The sequence below is a fragment of the Mycena indigotica genome (assembly GCF_014461135.1).
Source record: "Mycena indigotica strain 171206Taipei chromosome Unknown Mind.scaff0006, whole genome shotgun sequence".
Lineage (NCBI taxonomy): Eukaryota > Fungi > Basidiomycota > Agaricomycetes > Agaricales > Mycenaceae > Mycena > Mycena indigotica.
The window spans coordinates 1943470-1962583 of record NW_023503005.1 but is presented as its reverse complement, the minus strand read 5'-3'; the positions used below and the strand labels follow the sequence as shown (position 1 = coordinate 1962583).

General features: G+C 49.7%; 11 protein-coding genes across 11 annotated transcripts; 8 read left to right on the top strand and 3 right to left on the bottom strand.

Moving 5' to 3' along the window:
- Positions 1-14: 14 nt before the first annotated feature.
- Positions 15-3494, top strand: MIND_00701100 (WD-REPEATS-REGION domain-containing protein; the record flags this gene model as incomplete). The annotated part of the gene is made up of 12 exons (XM_037363715.1): positions 15-50; positions 95-471; positions 519-834; positions 878-1231; positions 1275-1553; positions 1602-1802; positions 1848-2021; positions 2069-2287; positions 2333-2464; positions 2516-2956; positions 3011-3275; positions 3325-3494. 12 exons carry the CDS (start codon positions 15-17, stop codon positions 3492-3494), a joined length of 2964 nt encoding a protein of 987 aa, XP_037219359.1.
- On the bottom strand, positions 3383-4268 carry MIND_00701000 (DPBB-1 domain-containing protein; the record flags this gene model as incomplete). The annotated part of the gene is made up of 5 exons (XM_037363714.1): positions 3907-4268; positions 3801-3861; positions 3682-3757; positions 3462-3633; positions 3383-3413 (listed from the first exon to the last, which is right to left on the bottom strand). Exons 1-5 carry the CDS (start codon positions 4206-4208, stop codon positions 3383-3385), a joined length of 642 nt encoding a protein of 213 aa, XP_037219358.1. The 5' UTR covers positions 4209-4268.
- A 45-nt stretch (positions 4269-4313) lies between these two features.
- Positions 4314-7912, top strand: MIND_00700900 (Zn(2)-C6 fungal-type domain-containing protein; the record flags this gene model as incomplete). Its single annotated transcript, XM_037363713.1, has 17 exons — positions 4314-4394; positions 4443-4465; positions 4513-4652; positions 4691-4726; positions 4779-4929; positions 4977-5160; positions 5210-5221; positions 5267-5657; positions 5708-5862; positions 5907-5933; positions 5982-6150; positions 6203-6240; positions 6288-6393; positions 6439-6663; positions 6712-6950; positions 6992-7192; positions 7238-7912. 17 exons carry the CDS (start codon positions 4314-4316, stop codon positions 7910-7912), a joined length of 2853 nt encoding a protein of 950 aa, XP_037219357.1.
- A 192-nt stretch (positions 7913-8104) lies between these two features.
- Positions 8105-9923, top strand: MIND_00700800 (uncharacterized protein; the record flags this gene model as incomplete). Its single annotated transcript, XM_037363712.1, has 14 exons — positions 8105-8242; positions 8292-8369; positions 8421-8468; positions 8522-8593; positions 8647-8756; positions 8804-8828; positions 8879-8964; positions 9020-9033; positions 9087-9163; positions 9218-9254; positions 9298-9554; positions 9606-9753; positions 9801-9862; positions 9909-9923. 14 exons carry the CDS (start codon positions 8105-8107, stop codon positions 9921-9923), a joined length of 1167 nt encoding a protein of 388 aa, XP_037219356.1.
- Positions 9924-10025: 102 nt separating this feature from the next.
- MIND_00700700 (uncharacterized protein) lies at positions 10026-11006 on the top strand (the record flags this gene model as incomplete). Its single annotated transcript, XM_037363711.1, has 4 exons — positions 10026-10079; positions 10118-10277; positions 10322-10479; positions 10530-11006. The coding sequence occupies 4 exons, from the start codon at positions 10026-10028 to the stop codon at positions 11004-11006; spliced, it is 849 nt and encodes a 282-aa protein (XP_037219355.1).
- Positions 11007-11197: 191 nt separating this feature from the next.
- MIND_00700600 (uncharacterized protein) lies at positions 11198-12563 on the bottom strand (the record flags this gene model as incomplete). The annotated part of the gene is made up of 6 exons (XM_037363710.1): positions 11198-11516; positions 11574-11966; positions 12008-12106; positions 12157-12275; positions 12326-12472; positions 12519-12563. 6 exons carry the CDS (start codon positions 12561-12563, stop codon positions 11198-11200), a joined length of 1122 nt encoding a protein of 373 aa, XP_037219354.1.
- Positions 12564-12659: 96 nt separating this feature from the next.
- Positions 12660-13873, top strand: MIND_00700500 (uncharacterized protein; the record flags this gene model as incomplete). Its single annotated transcript, XM_037363709.1, has 8 exons — positions 12660-12798; positions 12849-12891; positions 12939-13218; positions 13270-13322; positions 13371-13481; positions 13534-13586; positions 13635-13698; positions 13750-13873. Exons 1-8 carry the CDS (start codon positions 12675-12677, stop codon positions 13871-13873), a joined length of 852 nt encoding a protein of 283 aa, XP_037219353.1. The 5' UTR covers positions 12660-12674.
- Positions 13874-13919: 46 nt separating this feature from the next.
- MIND_00700400 (SNARE protein syntaxin 18/UFE1) lies at positions 13920-15166 on the bottom strand (the record flags this gene model as incomplete). The annotated part of the gene is made up of 3 exons (XM_037363708.1): positions 13920-14665; positions 14722-14968; positions 15020-15166. The coding sequence occupies 3 exons, from the start codon at positions 15164-15166 to the stop codon at positions 13920-13922; spliced, it is 1140 nt and encodes a 379-aa protein (XP_037219352.1).
- A 308-nt stretch (positions 15167-15474) lies between these two features.
- On the top strand, positions 15475-16534 carry MIND_00700300 (Phosphoprotein phosphatase; the record flags this gene model as incomplete). Its single annotated transcript, XM_037363707.1, has 6 exons — positions 15475-15782; positions 15835-15978; positions 16024-16163; positions 16215-16333; positions 16382-16438; positions 16490-16534. The coding sequence occupies 6 exons, from the start codon at positions 15475-15477 to the stop codon at positions 16532-16534; spliced, it is 813 nt and encodes a 270-aa protein (XP_037219351.1).
- Positions 16535-16662: 128 nt separating this feature from the next.
- Positions 16663-17630, top strand: MIND_00700200 (Proteasome subunit alpha type; the record flags this gene model as incomplete). The annotated part of the gene is made up of 5 exons (XM_037363706.1): positions 16663-16691; positions 16742-16839; positions 16887-17142; positions 17193-17351; positions 17405-17630. The coding sequence occupies 5 exons, from the start codon at positions 16663-16665 to the stop codon at positions 17628-17630; spliced, it is 768 nt and encodes a 255-aa protein (XP_037219350.1).
- A 579-nt stretch (positions 17631-18209) lies between these two features.
- On the top strand, positions 18210-18824 carry MIND_00700100 (C6 finger domain; the record flags this gene model as incomplete). The annotated part of the gene is made up of 3 exons (XM_037363705.1): positions 18210-18302; positions 18351-18718; positions 18776-18824. 3 exons carry the CDS (start codon positions 18210-18212, stop codon positions 18822-18824), a joined length of 510 nt encoding a protein of 169 aa, XP_037219349.1.
- Positions 18825-19114: the final 290 nt, after the last annotated feature.

The following is a 19114-nucleotide window of genomic DNA, read 5'->3' as shown; positions in this document are numbered from 1 at the left end:
CACAATTTTTTGGGATGGTTCAGTCGTACTTGCGCCATGGGCCGACACAGGTTCGCGTTCATTGCTTTCTTTACGTGTTGACTCAAGATCTTAGGCCTTTGGTATAGTCTGCAGCTCATCTGCAAACTCTCTTTACGATGGGAAATGCGCTTATGTCCCTGCCCTCGAAGATATTCTTGTTTGGGATGTGAAGAAGGGTCAGATGCTAGCAATGTGGCATGAAACTGGTCATCGCGCTGAAGTGACTGTTGTTTTGCGCTCGCCACAACAAGACACATTTGCTGTCGGCTACGCAGACGGCTCTATTTGTCTCTGGAGTGCATCCACCAACTCTGTTCTCACTACTTTCAACGGGCATAAGAAAGCGGTTACAGCTCTAGCCTTCGATGACCGGGGTACGCGTCTAGCATCGGGTTCACAAGACACGGACCTCATTGTTTGGGACGTGGTGGGTGAGGCTGGTCTATTCAGGTGTGTTGCTGGTTTACAGAATGACATTCTCACATCATCGAATCCAGGCTTCGAGGGCATCGAGACCAAATCACAGCTCTTCGGTTTCTGACCGTACCTAATGATAACTCGCCCTCAACTTCAACTGCTCCCGCCTCAGGTCTTCTTCTCAGCGCCGCCAAAGACACATTCTTGAAACTCTGGGATTTGTCAACACAACATTGCCTCCAAACCGTGGTCGCACATCGCGCCGAGATATGGACAATAGATATTCATCCTCAACAGAACTTGCTCTTTACTGGGAGTAGCGAGGGAGAGCTGAAAGCATGGAAGTTCGATCAAGAGGCTTTCGCGGGAGGTTTGAAGGAAACAGAAACTGGAGAGGTACGTCTTTGGCTGGTTATAAACTCACACCAACGCCAAATAGATTGCTAAAATGATTCATCCTCTGGCAACGTTACCTTTGTCTTCAAATCATCGCGTCTCACAAGTTACATTCCATCCAACCTCACCGTATCTCGCTGTCCAATCCCATGACCGATCAGTCGAGATTTTCCGCATTCGCACTGAAGAGGAGGTCCAAAAGAAAAAGGCGCGGCGGCGAAAACGTGCGAAGGAAAAAAAGAAAGAAAAGGGTATCGAAGAAGACGACGAAGACATGGAAGGGGACGACATCCAACTGGTCGATCTCTTTACGCCCCACCTCGTTGTGCGTGCTAGTGGAAAAGTACGCTCTTTTGCATTTGGACCAGATGATACTGGATCCAAGGGCTCGCTTCAGGTTCGTTTAGTTTATCGTGTTCATTCGTGCTAAACAGCCATAGCTTTTTGTTGCCCTCACTTCTAACGCATTAGAAGTTTACACCATACCACCCCCCCTAAAATCCAAAGAAGCGCCTCCAGAAGCTACCCGACTCTATTCCGTCGATCTTCCTGGCCACCGAACTGATGTTCGCTCGTTATGTCTCAGCTCAGACGACCGACTTTTAGCGTCAGCGTCAAATGGCTCTTTAAAAATTTGGAATGTTAAAACAACTGCATGTCTTCGCACGATCCCTTGTGGATATGCGATCTGCAGTACTTTCCTTCCTGGCGATCGGCAGGTTCGCCCCAGGTTTCCATTGCTTTTCCGTATTCAAATGTCTCGTCAGGTTGCCGTTGGTACCAAAACGGGGGAAATTCTAATATTCGATTTGGCCTCATCCTCGTTGATCGAAACGATCCAAGCTCATACCAGCACTGTTTGGTCTCTACACGTACGTGCTGATGACCAGACGCTGGTCAGTGGTAGCGCCGATAAGGACGTCAAGTTCTGGGAATTTGAAAGCCAAAAAACAGCCTCCGGCGAAACCGTACACTTCCAATCTTTTCTACATGCTCCCACTGAACCTGTGTAGAATCTGCGTCATTTAACCCTCGTTCATATTCGTACGCTGAAAATGTCAGACGAAGTTCTTGCTGTCAAGTATAGCCCCAATGGCAAACTTCTCGCCGTGTCTCTATTGGACTCGACAGTCAAAGTCTTCTACCAAGACACCCTGAAATTCTTCCTTTCGTTATACGGGCACAAGGTACTTCAAAGTCGGTATTCCTACTGTTATCACTGAACCATGATTAGCTGCCCGTGCTGTCTATGGACATATCTCATGACTCGAAACTAATAGTGACATGTTCAGCAGATAAAAATGTCAAGATTTGGGGGCTGGATTTCGGTGACTGCCATAAATCCATATTTGCGCACGACGAGAGTGTCATGCAAGTAGCTTTCGAACAAGATTCACACTACTTCTGGACAGTTGGCAAGGACAAGTTGTTAAAATATTGGGACGGGGACAAGGTGCGTCGCTAATATACGTTCCGGGCGAGGCTGATTGGTGTGTAGTTTGAGAACATACAAAAGCTCGATGGGCATCACAGCGAGATTTGGGCCCTCGCCGTAAGTAATCGAGGCGACTTTGTTGTGACTGGATCGCATGACAAGTCGATTCGTGTATGGGAGAAGCTCGACGAACCTGTACGTTGACGATCCATCATCAAGCAGCATTTTCTAAGCTAACTTTGTTAGCTGTTTTTAGAGGAAGAACGTGAGCGGGAAATTGAGAAGATCTACGAAAGCGGCGTTGCGGATGCGTTTAATCAGGAGAACACTGGGAAAGATGCATCCGACGAGGCTGGTCAGACAATTGAGGCCACTGGAGTCTCTAAGCAGACAACAGAAACGCTGATGGCTGGCGAACGTATTATCGAGGCTCTTGATTTGGCCGACAGTGAGAGGGCAATATTCCAAGAGTATGAGGATGCCATGTCGCGCCTGCCACCAGGGGCCATGCGCCTCGCTCCTCCACCTCGCAATCCCGTATTGGCTGCCTACGAATTGGAGCCAGAGGCATGGGTTTTACGTGTCGTTGAGCGCATTCAAAGCACGGCTCTGCAAGATGCCCTCTTGGTGCTTCCCTTTGGAAAAGTCGTTTCCCTCATGTCTTACTTGAATATTTGGGCACAACGGGTAATTCAACTTTTGGTACTTGGCATCAAACGAGCTCACGCTCGGTTTCTGCAGGACTGGAACATAACCCTCGTATCTCGGGTCCTGTTCTTCCTCCTCAAGACCCACCACCATCAAATTGTCGCCAACCGGATCATGCGAACGTCCTTACTACCACTGAGAAAACATCTTCGCAATGCTCTCCAGCATCAGAAAGGTATCATGGGGTACAACATGGCCGCATTACAACACATTCGCCGCCGCAACGAGTCCGACAGGGTTGCTCAATTTTTCGAGGAAGAATTGGACGAGGGAACAGTTCGAGCTAAGATCGCGGAGGGTAAGAAGAGAAAAAGAGTTACACTTCAGGCTTAAAGTCTGTGGTACAGTGATAGTAGCTACATGTCTATGCGGTATACAAATCCAGGGTATTGTTGACCAGCAACTTCAAACTTTAGGGCCCCACAGGTCCTCAAACCTGATTCTTGGATTATCGAACCTGAAAGATGCCACATGGAAATCATACCAATCAGCCGGATGCGAGGCAGGACGGACTTGAACATTGAGCACGCCTTGATCGAAATTTCCCAGGTGGCTGAAAGCAGCACGAGTAAGATCGAGGTGATGTGTCCCAGTTTTGCAGCCAGCGCAGGTATCGACCACTCGAGTGAATGTGCATTTGGAAGGGCCATTGCAGACTAAGCTTGATCATGAGACCCATCACAGTCATTCAGGAGTTCACCTACGCTCAACGAAGTCGAAACATTTAGGTTTGTTTGTCGTCCACCCCAATAAGGTTGTTGCGCAAACAAAGGATTCGTCCTGAAGTTGTTGAATTGAAATTATGTATGTGAAGGCTCGCTACCGTCGGATGCCACTTGGTGTTGGACCAGCAACTCGGGTTGTCAAGATCATGACCAGTGTACCTAGCTTTAGATAAGATTGGGAAAACAGGCTACTAATCGACACACCAAGTCACGATCGCCTTGTTCGCTGTTCCAATGCCAGCAAGACCACGAAATTTGTCTAGGAGTGCAGAGATGCCATTCTTGGGAGCTGGCGTTGAGCGACGATACTTCGACTGGAGATCGGTTGCGTTAATGGATTGCCAGCCGTCGCGAGGATCAAAAGTGTAGGCTTCGCCAAGAGAGTGCGCGGTGGTGTATTTGCGTTTTGTGACTTCACGCGTACTGTTGACGGCAGGGACAGCAGTGGCAACAAGGGTTGAGGCAAGGCAAAAAAGGACAACAGCGAGAAGGGCGAGACGATACATGATTAGAAGACGGACGGCGCGCAATGATCTGGCGAGCGACGCGAAGGATGTTGAGGTCTTTTGGTCAAGTTGCCGTAGCGTGACAATGTTGTTACAACCTTGGTAATGCCTGTCGATAGCTCTCGTCGCTCTTCTCGAAAGCTCAACAACGACGATGAAACAGACGTTCGGAGGGCTAGGGGGGAGGTTAGAGACACTACCTCTCGCTTTGTTCATCTTGGCTAACAACTACAGCTCTCATGCGCCGAATGCCGGAGGTGAGCCGTTCGCCCAACTAAAGCTACAGACCTTAAACTTATACAAGACTCAAACTGAAATGCGACAAGAAGCTGCCATGTAGCTCTTGTAGTAAGCATTATGACTTTTTCATCGTCTCCTCCTCAAACTGCTCGGTTCAGTTCGTCGAGGCTGCCCTTCAATATGTCCAAATGGTGCGACAGAGGAGTAATCGGAAGCTATACAATAACTTATCTGGTTTCCAGGAAGCCTTTCATCTCAAGGCAAGCACGAGAATTATTGTGTGAATAGTTGGAATTGAACTCTGGGTTAAAGGAACGAGATTTGTCTTAGGTGCGTCCATGACTCCAGTGTTTAAATTGTGCTCATCTCTCTGCCAAGCATCCACGGACCACCTACACACCAAAATAGGTGAAATGGGTCAGCGCATTCGACAACTAGAAGATGCACTGGCGATTTTCCAATCTTCAACTGGGTCGAATGAGTATGAGGCCGAGTTATGAAACCGAAGTTGTTCTAATTCGTTTTCAGGACACACCCACTGCTCCGCGACGAGCTGCTATCCATCAAGTTTGGGCCTGAAAAGGGAACCGCGACCGACAAGCAGCCCAAACCTAGAGAAACTGCAACCACCGAACCCATCGATGCTTTGGGGACTTTAACAATTGGTGACGATGGAGAAGGCAGATATTTCGGGCCCTCGGCCGGCTCAGAGGTAAAATTCAGTTCGGTACTCCGCTAGCATGAAGCTGATCTATTTTCAGACTCTCTTTCTGGTAAAGACTGAAGCATTAACTGGAGACTTAACTTATTGTTGTCAGGCCGGAGCACAACTCGAAATGGCATCCAACACAGAGGATGACGATTTCCCTCCACTCAGCCTTGAAATTGCCCGCTTGTCCAATTCCTTCCCCTTCAGCGCCGGTGGCCCTCCTGGGAGAGCGTTAGACCTATTATTCGACTACCTGCCCGACCAGCCCCGTGCATGGACTCTTTGTGAGACCTATATGGAGCAGTGCGCCTGGCAATTTCGGCCGATATCTCGAGAAGAAATGATCGACGACTTCTTGACTCCCATCTACAAGTCCGCGCGAGACCGAAAAAATTGGCAAAGCGAGACTGAGTTTCCTCATGCAATTTCCCCGCATCGCTTAGCGGTATTGTTTCTAACATTCGCTCTGGGAGCCCTCGTTGATCTTACTTTGGAACCTCGTGAGTCCTTCGTCTGGAAAGTGGATCCCTAAATCCTCATTAATGACTAGACAATATCGAGTCGGATCAATTTTACCACGCCAGTCGAGCGGCGCTGGCTCTGCGTTCAATATTTGATTCCCCCGAAATGGCAACAGTACAGGCGGTCCTCCTCATGGCATCTTATCACAACATGGGTGGACGAAGATATACCATGGAAAGCTCGGTCAGTCCTATCGCACTCTGTCACCATGTGCCAACGCTTTATAGTGGTCATTAATGTGTCTTGGTTCCAAGGTGTGTTCATCAACATTTCATGTGTCTAGCTATGCTCATGGCTCTCAGCTTGCCCAGAGCGTATGTTCCTTCCCTCTAGAACTGCATATTGATCTCATTCGCCCTTTAGTTGGGTCTTCGTATGTGAACCTGTCACTGTCCGACCTTCCCTCACTGCTTCTAGATCGAGATAGTGCACGCTGGAATATGGACCCAAAAATAGTCAACCGTCGACGATGTAAGCAACATCGTTACCCGCTGATTTGATAACTTGACCTCGACATCTATAGCATTGTTTTGGGAAACCTTCAGTTCAGAACAGTTCCAGGTCCAGGATACTCGTTCCTCCTGTAAACACACTCATACCCTTAACAGAGCATTGCTCTCGGCCGACCACCATCCATCCGACTTTCGTATGTCGATTGCGAATTTCCTGCGCCAGAGACCACATTGGATGAAAATGGCAACCCTCAAGTAGATTGTGAGTCCAACATCTGATAATCAGTGAAACTGAAACGTCATTGAGATTATGAGTGGAAGTATTCATTTACGAGAGACGTATTTGCCTTGATCACGGAGCGCACTCTGACCGCTGAGACGCCATCTTATGAAACTGTCCTCGAACTGGATAGACTCGTTAGGGCCAAAACTCTCCCCCCATACCTGAATGTCTTTCTTACACGTGACGATCAAAACTGCACGCCCTCCACTTACATGCGAGGATGCCTCTTGGGCCAGTTCCGTTCTGTCGGTTTGTGCTCTATCGCGTCCACTCAAGCTTGATCGTAAACTTGATTAGCTTTGCTCTACATCCACAGGACATTCTTTGCTCAAGCAATGCTCGACCATCCTGTCAACCCTCTTAGGAGCCCGTATGCGCCATCGTTCCTTGCTGCATATAGATGCGCCTCAGGCATGATCAAGGCCAACTTAAATCACTTTGAACGGCGAGTGATCTCGGGGATTCACTGTCCTCCAAGTAACAAATGCCCAGATTCCCCGAGCTTTGTTGTCGGTGGTGGCTCGTTTGGACACATCGTGCGCATTATCTCATGAACCAATTTCACCGCTGACGATAGTCGACCAGTCTTCTCTGCAGCGGTAAGCACCGCGATCTTCATTGGTCTTATTTTACTCAGTTGGAGCAGATCATTGTGGGCTGTATTGTTACCCGCTCTCCGTCTTCAAGCATGGCTCCAACCGCATTTATCGAACTCGGTTTAGCCTGCGACCTTTTCGAGAAAGGTGCAAAGCAATCACGTCGAGCTCGCAGCGGATTGGTATGTTGATTCATCATTGTGAGGAGGTTCGCTGACATTTAAAAGGCCATCTTGTGTAAACTTCGCGAAAAGGCTTACCAAGTGTATTCGCAATTCCGCAGCGGAAATCCTACTCCTCCGCCAAATGGTTTTGGCCGTGGTCTTCATGATTATGGGGAGGACGAGCTGGCGCTCTTTGGTGGCCAGACGCGAGTGCTCGTTAGTAGGCTGATCTCGAAGCGACATAAGAAGGATGATCAGCCTACGACACCCTCGATAAGCGGGACCAACAGCAATGCCTCCTCTCCAGGCAGCTCAGGCTCATCGGCAAGCGACTCGATGCCAGATGTCCACCCTTCGCTTGTGGATTATCTTTCGCTTTTCCCTCCCTCCCAACAACCCACAGAGCTTCCAAATCTCGCACAACCAGAATTACCTCTTCCTCCAATGTTGCCACCTCCAGTCTATGCTTCTAATGAAGCTCAAGTAGACCCAGCGACATTCGAGTTTTATGGATACGACCAAACATACTATGGCACGGCAATGGGCATACCGGCTACCCAGTCAGCACCATATTTCCCTAATGTGGAACCCGCTCCGAAAGATATGTCTGACTTGGGACTGTTGCTCAGCGGAGACTCGGGTATAGATGAGCAATGGAAAAGTTTTATGAAGAAGTCTTTCTCGGGCCTGCTCGATGAACACATGGATGTTCAACCAACACAACACGCTAACTATTGATCTGCACTGTAATCTTATCATGCATACCTGTAGTCTATACGCAAAATTTCCTTTCCGGCTCAAGTTTGTGTTTCAATCATCGGCCATCAAAGTGTGCGCTTGGCTCAAGTAAACGCCATTTGGCGATTTTCGCCAGCCTCAAGGCTTTCGGATTCCCAGCCGTGTCGATGAGTCATAAATTCGAACTTGACCATGGCGCGCAAGCTGGCGACATCCCTCATTCATGCCGACGACAATTTGAGGAACACTGGGGATGTGGCGCCAACCATCGGCCTTTCAACAACCTTCATCTCTCCGCGGCCTGATGAGGAAGGCATCAAGGACTATCGGGTCAGTTACAGTCCGCTCCTTTTCGACGAACTCTGAATAGGTGCATAAGAACCCCTCACGCCATGTCTACAGTCGATACACCACACAAAACTCTGGTCGAGTCGAGCGTGTCTTGAGCGAAATCAACGTTTGCTGTGATTTACGTTTGTGGTGGATATGTGCTCAAAAGCGGATCTAGGACGGCTTTGCCATTGTCTACTCGTCTGGCCTGGCCGCAGGGTTTGCTGTCGGTCGTTATTTGCTCCCATTATTTCTGGCCTCAATTCTCCTTCACCCTAGGCATTGGTGTTTTTCCGGCCGAAACGAATTGCATTCACGGATGGTTATACTGGTACCAAAAGTCTCTTACAGGTCTGTTTTATCCGTGCAAATGGTACTACGCTTGCTAACTGGTAGACTGCTAGTTGTACCTGAAAATTGTCCCCGACCTGAAAGTCATCAAACTTGACGAAGAATTCCAAGCCGGCGATTTGGTTTGGCTGGAAACCCCGCTCAATCCCACTGGAGAGACTGCGTTAGTTTCCTGTTCTGGCGCCAGACACTCAACAGAACTGTCCACAGTGATATTCGTTACTATGCAGACAAGGTCTGCTTGTTCAAAAGTCGAAAACTCGTATATGCTAACCCGCTATCTAGGCCCACAAGGTTGGCGCAAAACTCCTGGTTGATTCGACCTTTGCTCCACCGCCGCTGCAATATCCCTTTAACTTCGGGGCCGACTGGTGTGTTCTCTTTAATCCCGCAGCGGAATCGAGTAAATGTCTGATGCCCTTTCAGTGTCATGCACTCAGGTATCTCTTCTCCCGTCTTTTTACCATGTCAAACATCGTCTTATTTTTTCTAGGGACTAAGTACTTTGGTGGTCATAGTGACTTGCTCGCTGGGGTCCTTGTTGTCCGCAAGAAGGATGAATGGGATGTCGTATGATGCAGTTCTCCGCCACGATACCATGATGAACTGAAAGACCCCATTTAGCTCCAGAGCGACAGAACATATCTAGGGAATATGATCGGTGGCTCTCTCCTCCTCTGCTCGGACGACGCTCATTGTAATAGGCTCACTCGAGAGCTGGCTCCTCTTACGCTCTCTCCGCACCTACCATTTGCGCCTCGCGCGACAGTCTGAAAACGCGACTGCGCTGGTTGAATGGCTCTGCAAGATCGCGGCAACACCCAAAGGAGAAAGCTTCGACGGAGTTCCAGGCGGGGTTATTCTGCAAGTCTGGCACTCATCCATTCAAAAGAAAGATATGCGCGGTTTCGATCCAAAGTCGCAGATGACGGGAGGATGGAATGCGACCTTCTCCATCCAGGTAAGCAACTTGGCGATGCTCATGCTGCTTGACCCCCCTGATCGGCCATAGTTATCTAGACCGGAATATGCTGCCTGGTTTCCTCACTCTCTCAAATATTTCACACCTGCAACCAGTCTCGGCGGCGTGGAATCATTGGCCGAGTACCGATTTTCTTGGGATCCAACCTCGGACCCCAAGGCAGTCCGACTGAGCATAGGCAAGCGAGCCTTTCTAGACTTAAGCTGGCTTGCTTAGACTTTTCAGGCGTAGAGGATGTTGCTGACCTTCAGGCCGACATTCGTCAAGCACTCAAGCATCTTGTTAATGTACGCGACATCTTTCATTGGTTATCTGGGCCTCATATTCCACAAGAACTCGAAGCTCTGATTGCGAACATGTACATAAGTAGCAGACGTCCTACTTAGAGGAAAGGAGAAAATGGCATCGATTTTACATAAAAACTCGTGACTCTTCTTACTTCCTGCGACCATGAGCCGCCTCTTCCTCCAAAGCGCGTTTTCACAGGCTTGGAGCGCGTCTGCGGTACTGACTTCATCCTAGACCTTCCTGTCGACATCAAGCGCGACGATGTCTATGACTATCTTCAACGTTTTGGAACCATCGTGGAACTCAAAATCATTGCGAACCGATCGTTCAGCTATGGCTTCGCGCAGTTTGAGTCGGTAGACGATGCCAACTGTGTGCTCGAGACGTTTAGAGGGCGTCTTTTCTTGGGTCACCGTGCGTTTCAAGTTTCTTCAAGCAAGTGACAGTTTCTGAATCAGCTCTCCTCACAGACACCACCATCGAGCCTGCTCGTCCACTACGCAAAGACATGAAAACTGAAGAGCGCCTTGCATATAGTACCCCCAGTCGACGAGGGAGAGTTCTCGAGCGTTTTCCAGTCATAGTCGAAAACTTGGCCCCGCATATCCGCTGGCAGGTACGTGTTTTCGACGCGTTTTCGCGTGCTTTGACGCGTCTTTTTGGTAGGAATTGAAGGACTTTGCGCGCCTGGAAAACGGCCTCGTGGCATATTGTGATGTAGAACGTGGTAACACTGGCCGTGGGTTTATCGAGTACCACACCTCCAAAGACGCAGAGACTGCGTTGAGACTGCTTGACGGGAGAAAGCTTGGTGGCCGCTCCGTTCGATTGTCTGCACCCTCTTTCAGGTCGCGTCGCTCAAGCAGATCTCGCTCACCACGCCGCCCTCGTGACCGTGCCATGACATCTCGTTATTCTCCCCTCCACCGTCGTCCGTCTTCTGACAGCCAGTCATCGGCATCTGCCAGTGACAACAACAACAACGCTGCAACTCCCGTGTTTCCCTTGCTTTCCCGAGCTATGGCATATCATGATTCTGTAGAAACGACAAACCAAACAGAGTCGATCTGGGATCGCGACTACAACTGCGATCCATACTATCTTTACGCCCAATACGACCAAAAACTCCATCAGTGCTATTAGAGTACGTGGGTCCCCGGTTGCATCGATCTAGCTTTCTAACATTGTCCAGCTTCCTTGCTGTGTTCTCGACCAACGACTGCATCCATATCATAGATTGCTCCAGGAATTACCGCATTTTTTATACTCAAAGCATCGCATCGCCTGTAACCCGCTGTTGTCGCTCTAGTTTGAACTCGTGTATTGTAGTTATTCTATCGCTTTTCTTTGCTATGGAAAAAGTCGAGAAATAAGCTCTTATCTTCCCAGCCCATCCCAGTCCTCTTCATTTTCCCAATCTGGGCAATGAGGGCACCACAAACCTCAGCTAATGGGTCTGCATCGTCGGGGCCCGAGAGAAATTCGCTTGTGACGAATAATTGGGAGCTCGGGGACTCGGAGGGAGCGAGCAGCCGTATTGAAACCGCTTGGGGCACAAGCGATGTTGCTATGCTCCATATATGCGGAATAGGATTGAAAGAGGTTGGGACACAGTGTGCGAGGGTGGCCGCAAATCTTGTTGGTGGGTCATATCTAGCACCGATAATCAGTGCCACGGGTAGAACGGATCAATGGACTCAATGGCCTTACCGGACACACATCACAAAGACATTGTAGCCTTGCACCGGAACCCTTTGTTTGAACACTTCAGCAAAGCGGAGAAGTGCTCTGCCGTTGCTGGTGGTGCATTCGGGAAATACGACAACGGGACGACGTGAACGTTGGCGGATGTCTTCCAGACTCTCATAGCTGGTCGTTTGAGCGAATGGGGTCCGCCCGGTTGCAGATAACATCGAAAGCAACGACACTTGACGGAATCCTATGATGGGCATACGAATGGTGGCAGCGCGAGTCGCACTCTGTATGTTGGCTGACCCAGTGCCAGTCCGTCTTCCTGGAGTATGGCTAATCGCCTCGGCGGGGCGTGCTGTAGCGGGAGAAGGATTGGCTGCTGTGATAGGAAGCACGAAGATGGGATTGAACCTAGCAAAGTCAAATTTGCCTTCACCATATCGCGAACATACCGGAATCCGAGCCACAAAACCTCGACCCAGGAGACCCAGTTAGAGACAATTAAGTCGCCCGCGCGTGGAGACCATCTTTCTATGTCTTTGGCGCCTCTCCTTGATTCGAAATCAGTCTTTGAGGACATGAAGCGTAGGAAGGTACTTACCCCCGTTTTCTGGTAACGTTATCTACCGACACCCACAGAGCGAGAATAGCAAGCGCGGTTCGGGCGGTGACGGCGGTGAATAGATGAGAGAATGCGGAGCCGAGAAAAGGGATGGGTTTCTTTGAGAAGTTGTTCACTATAGCATGCGTGCAGTCAAGTTGATCCTCACAAGGATGGCTCCGACAGCGCTCAACGTCAGATGGAGGCTGAGAACCACGAACAAGAGGGCAATGCGTAAGAGTCCGACAACCCAGGAGAGTGGGGTGGACACATTAGAGAGCAGGCTTGGCGACGGCGGTACGAGTGGGAGAAAGGGCTGTGTAGAGATGAGCAGCGCTTAGAATGGAAGTGGGTGTACTAGCCTGCACACCCGTGCCAGGATCTCTGAAAGCAGAGTATTTTTCCATCTCCCAGTGGTCGCGTTGCGTTGGCGTTCAGGTGACCGTGACGTGAGTGACGGCGTGATCGACTTGACGCGTCAGCACGCGTGTGTCAGACGTGGGTTGCCTCCGGCAGCCATGTTTGCGCAGCTCATCCCTTTCCTCAAAGCCCTCCCCCGACGAATTCTCAAATGGTATATTTCGATGCCCAGATATGCGAAGACTATTCTCTGGCTGTGGATTCTCTTCGAGATTTTCCTGGGTACTTGGCCTTCCCTAACTAATGCAAACGAATCTTCTCATGCGGCCAAGTGACTGTCATTGCTCTTATTGGCCCTAGCCGTGTCGCACAATTGTAGGTTTGCGCCAATTCAGCCAAACAGCGCGTCTTATCGGACCTAGCCTATACGATAATGCAGAGAAATTGGCCCAAAGTCAATTTGGCTGGCTAATCATCGGTTTGCTCATTGCCTGCATATCGTTCCCTCCATTGGCCGGCCATACCACACTCACTGGACTCTGTGGATACGCGTGGGGAGTTCCCACGGGATTCTATATCGCCGCCCCTGCGAGTTTGATTGGTGCTGCCTTTGCATTCACCACTCTAAGGCTTAGCTTCCGCAAGCGGCTACACAATTTCTCCAAGACTAATGAGAAGTGGCAAGCGCTGGAGTCTGTTATTGTATGTTTCTTCTCGATGCTCCGGCCTTACTCAATCCAAATTTCGATACAGTCAGCGAAAGGCCTCAGTCTTATTATTCTCATCCGGATGTCTCCCTTCCCACCGTAACATAACCCTTTGCCCACAGTCGATATTCTGAAAAATACTCTCAGTTGGGTTTATTCAAACGTCTTGTTTGCCTCGATTGGATCTGTTGCCCTTTGGCAATTCGTTGTCGCGACTCTGTTTGTGTTTCCGAAGCTATTCCTCCACGTTTACATCGGGTCAGTCACTCCCAGCGACTCCCGATTGTTTCATCTAACATGACATTACCAGATCGTTATTGGCTGCCCTCTCTGACGGCGAGCAGAGGAAGCATATGGACACCCGTGAGCATCTAATGCCCACGTTTTACAACATGTGAACTCTCGATGCAGAGCTTAAGGTTCTCAATGGTGTCCTCATCGGAGGAAGCATTTTTATTACAATTGTGGCTAGCTGGTAACGCATTGGTTTACTCTTTTTGTTACAGTTCACCATATCTTCTTCCAGGTTCATATATACCTCAATTCAAGCCCACATTCGCAGCCTGCCTGGAATTCCTCCCGAGATAGACGAATTGGCTGCCGAGGCCATTGAGGATTCAGAGGAAGCCCCGTTGCTAACTTCCGTTTGAGATTTAGTTAGATGCTCTTATAACCCATGTACAGTGTGTACTTAATCTAGTAGAAATGCAGGAATAACAGTGCAAAACTGGCTCCGATGAGGAAAACAAGAATGAACAGCCGACTGTCGCTGGATCGCCTCTTGGCTTCTTTCAACTGGACGTTGCCCTTTTCTACTGTCGATGTCGTTGCAATGGCGTCCTCGTATAACTGGTCTGTCAACTCCGTTTGCCTCGTCAAATGCGTTACAAGCTCCATTTGCAGAGCGCTAATGTCCATGAGCCTTGACTCTGCCTGTTGAACGGACTCCAGTGTATCATGAACGCTTCGGAGGATATTCGCATTCTCCTGTTCAAACTGCATGATTTGGGATGCTGAAAGCTCGATGTCGTCCTCATCCTCGTCATCGTCAGAAGGAGGTCGAATGTCATAGGTCTTGGCAGGCGAACGCGAAGAGTCGGAGGGCATTGGGGCACCCAATGTTGCAGCAATTATACTCGACCCCCAGCCACCCCCAGACGTTTGTCGGGGCTCTGAATCGAATATAGGGTCCGCGTAAATCATCTCTCTTGCAGCTCCTGACCCGAGTGTCTTTGAACGCTCAAGTTCACGTTTCACGCGCTCCTCCTGCATTTCCTTCTGGCTTTGGCTCGTCTCTGTCAGTCGTCGGTTGAGGTACCAAGTGATACTCGCTCTGTGTGCTGCAACAAAATCTGCAGAACGAGTGGCCGCATCTTCTCTAAGACGTGCCGGAAGGAAACGGGTGAGTGGGTTGGTTTTGCTTGCCACGAGCTCGATCCGTCCTGAATAATCTCGGTTGAACAGATAATTCCAGTCGCGTGGATGATGAATACCGCACGCTTTTCGAGAGCTTCTAGCTCTTTGACGCGGTCTGCGCATCGTGTAAGAATTGTTTTCGCTTGCAGGTCGATTTGGTCGCGTTCTTGATTGGTCAGATGGCGGATGGAGGCCCATGATGAGTCTGAAGCCTCAAAGTCAAGTGTTCGGGATTGGTGGTGCTGGGCGGAACCACTTCGGGAGTCGACGTTGAGATATGGCCGCTTAATGTTGGCAAGCATGCGCGTAAGGGTGGTGATATGGTTTAGCTAGACTGGTCATTGAGTTTCAAAGCAACGAGGATCGTCCCCAACACTCACAACGACATAAGCTTCCTTAAGAAAGTCTTTACCCGAGATGATTTGGGGGTCGCGTTCGGCTTCAGCGGTAGTCTTGCGTCGTTTAGGAGACGGCGGGTGGCTGTCTAAAGACTGCCTGAAGTCTTGAGTGCGGTCGGAGGCAGGCATGGATTTGTTCAGAGGTTTGGGGTCACTTTGATGTCACATAATAATTTTTGATTCCGACGCTCATGAACACGTCGCCCTCCACGTTTCTCTTGGGAGCGGGATTTTGAGCATGGGGTAGAGAGATGACGGTCCTAGTTTGAGGTGAATGGCGTTTACTTACTACCGCTGTTTGCCATAAGATGTGATCTACATATAACTTGTCTTTGACCACCAAGGTGCATTCTTGTTTCTTGCCTGCTAGTGATGATTCAGAGTGGATTCTCGACCGACCCAGCATGATTCAATGTTTTGGGGTCGCACTGAAGACCATGAATGTTCTAGATACTGCTGAAGCTTTTTTTCTCCCACCTTACTCTCGCAAGTTCGTGCTTCAATACTCATTGCTACTTCACCAGCGTATGGACCCACGAAGAGCTCGAGACCCTCGTTTGGCCGCCCGGGCGGATCCCCGTCTACAACGCGCACAGCAGGAAAACCCAGCTCCTGTCCCGACTCCTCCTCCACCGGAAAATAACGGGCAAACAATTAGACCCCCGACATTCAAACAGCGCCCCTTGTTCTGTGTTGTATGTGCTAGCAACCAAAACCGTTCTATGGAGGGCCATCTTACACTAGCGTTTGTCCTTCCTCCATGCGGATTCCAAGTTGGCTCACTATCTCTTTCTCAGGCGAGCCGGGTTTCGCGTCATTTCTTCTGGCACGGGCTCAGCTGTGCGTTTGCCAGGGTCTTCAATCGACAAGCCCAACACATACGCATTCGGAACGCCGTATAACACAATTTACCAAGACCTGGAGGCCAAAGACCGCCGACTGTAAATATCTTTCCAGGCGGTCTCACCTCTGGCTCACCGTTCTAGGTACACAGCCAATGGGGTTCTCGCCATGATAGACCGAAATCGGCAACTCAAGCTTGCACCCGAACGGTGGCAAGAGACGAAAACTGTCGCGGACATCGTGATCACGTGTGAAGAACGGTGTTTTGACGCTGTCTGCGACGGTCAGTAGCGGCCATTCCTTCTGCCAAACATCGAACAAACGCACAGCGTAGATCTATTAGCCCGAGGAGGCGAATTTAACAGACCAGTGCATGTTATCAACGTCGAGATCAAGGACAATCACGAAGAGGCGTCAATTGGTGGTCAAGCTATTCTTGCTCTGGCGACGGCGGTGTGTAACACTCTTACCAGACGCATCTCTCCCCTCATTCAGTCTTAGATTGAGAAAGCTACCGACATCGACGAAGAGATAGACCAAATTTTACAGACACAACAGGTACGATTCAGACATCAGCACAATAACCCACACCAGCCTAATTTCTTATAGGAAACGCATCCGCACAGTCTCCTGCATGCTGTTGCTTACTATTAGTTTCTGAGTTTACTCAAACGCCGGTCTTTTTATGTATTGTGTAGCAGTAGAAATGAGTGTATTTTTCTGTTTCAAAGTCACGCGTGACGGGCCGCGTCAGATAGTGACGCGTCCTCATCCAAACTAGTATGGCCAGTGCCGACGGTGGTGCTTATAGGTCAGTGTTTGAGCAGATAACTGGACTCGATGCTGACCTCAAACGATTAGCTACTCTCTTACCGTTTTCTCGCCAAGCGGCAAACTCGTACAGATCGAGCATGCTCTTGCTGCAGTCGCTGGAGGTACAACAAGTCTCGGGATCAAAGGCACGTCTCTTCACCACAGAGACATAACCTCTCCTCATAGCCAATAGCCTCCAATGGCATTGTGATTGCGACCGAGAAGAAATCATCCTCCATCCTTATTGACGACTCGATGATCGACAAAGTCGCGGTCATTTGCCCTAACATCGGGATTGTCTATTCGGGCATGGGTCCTGACTTCCGAGTCCTGGTGGCCAAGGCGCGCAAGAGTGCACAAGCCTATTGGAAAATGTACGGAGAATACCCTCCAACAAGGGTATTGACCCAGGAGGTCGCGAATGTTATGCAACAGGCAACTCAATCAGGGCAAGTCTGCTATGTATTTCCGGCCTGGCTCGCATCTCATCTCTTCCCAGTGGTGTTCGTCCCTATGGCGTTTCACTTCTTGTCGCTGGCTGGGATAGTTCACGCGGACCGACGCTCTACCAAGTCGATCCCTCTGGTTCTTTCTGGGCGTGGAAAGCTAGCGCAATCGGCAAGAATATGGTCAACGCAAAGACCTTCCTTGAAAAACGGTATGCCCTTTGTTTATTCGTAGTCACTGAGCTGATAATGATGATGTAACAAGATACAACGACGATATTAGCTTGGAAGACGCTATTCATACTGCGTTGTTGACATTGAAGGAGGGTTTCGAGGGACAAATGACGGAGAAGACGATAGAAATTGGCGTAATCACCGTACCAACACCGGCGGAGCAGGAGGAGGCCAAGATTGGAATCGAAACAGGACGACCAAAGCCTACATTTCGTAAGCTGACCGAGGAGGAGGTTAGGGATTATCTCGCATTGTAGAGTTGCCTTTTTTTGTACGGACGCTGTTATGACACCTCTGATCCTTCCACTCTGATGTCTACTTTAGAAGACATAGCACTCCGGCGCTTTTCTCCGTTGACTCTTCTCATCCTGGAGGCGGTGTAATGGCCTTTCAAAGATCTCGATTTGGGTTTCCACGTTGTGGTTTCGTTCACTCTTTCAACTGCCTCGTGTCTCGCAAAGCTGTAAACCCCGCGTCTGCGTCACTGGACGAACGACAAAATCAGAAAAGTTTAAACCCCGCGTCATCCAATTCCTTTGGCATCCATCAACGTGTCCCAAGTTTTTTTAGCAACTTACTATGCATCCAACCACACGAAACCATCAATTAAACAGCTCCATGTCCTCCCCAGGCTCTCCGATTCAGAACCAATACATCTTGCCATTCTAGGTCTCTACATGCCAGTGATAGATCCCCTCTGGTCCTGGGAAACCTTACTGTGTTCCGTCTGCGTAAAGCAACTTTGCTTGCTTGCACAGCACTTCATTGCCATTTTCAGCGCTACAGCTAGTATAAAAAGGTGATACTGACTCAGGCCAACCTTACCAACACGACCCATGTCGGAACAACTTACCTCTGCCTCTGTCCTTAGCAGCCGCCGTCGACGCGGTCTCATCGCGTGCACCAACTGCAGGCACAGAAAAATCAAGGTTGCTAGTCCGTTTACTTCTCTCGGGCGGTACTAAAATAACGGCTAGTGTGTTACCACTGAAGAGCCTCCACGACGCCCTTGCCAACGTTGCACCAAACGCGGTCTTACCTGCCAATATGTGCCTGTGGACGAGGAGCCACAGACAGACTCCAAGACACCGACACCAGAACACTTGAAGCAGTCGTCTATGTTGCCTCCACCTTCTCCTGTTGGCGAGTATGGAACACTCCCTGGCTATTACGCCCCGAACAACGGTTATGGAGACTACTCCCCTGCGTATGGCATCCAGAGCCCGAGCTACCCCAGCTATGGCGAGCCAGCCTACCCGACTCAGTCCCTTTTCACCAACCAGTACTATAACCACATTCCGCAAGACCCCTACGCCCAAGGCTTGTACCAGCCTGTGCCGACAAGGTAAGCCCGACAGTGCTACTCGGCCCCCAAACCTCACCGATGCTCACTCCAACGTAGATGTTCGTGTCGCAGCAGTCCATGTTATTGTGGAGCCCGGCGCTCATAGGCCCGAGCCCGTACTATTCGTCCGCTCCTCCCCAACCCTACGCTCTACCAAAATACCAACGTATAATTTCTCTTTCGGATCTTGGACTATATCTCACCTACTGCGCCGGACTTCCCGCACCAAAAAAATATACCCTAGTACCTGTAGCCAGACTAATGTAGTTATTTATTATTATTATGCCCTGGCGCAGTCTGCCAGGTCAATTAACGCATTCCGATGGATCTCAATTGTTGCCGTCCGTTGGGTTTCTTTTCTGGCTGATGGTTTCTACACCCTTCTGGCTGCGACAA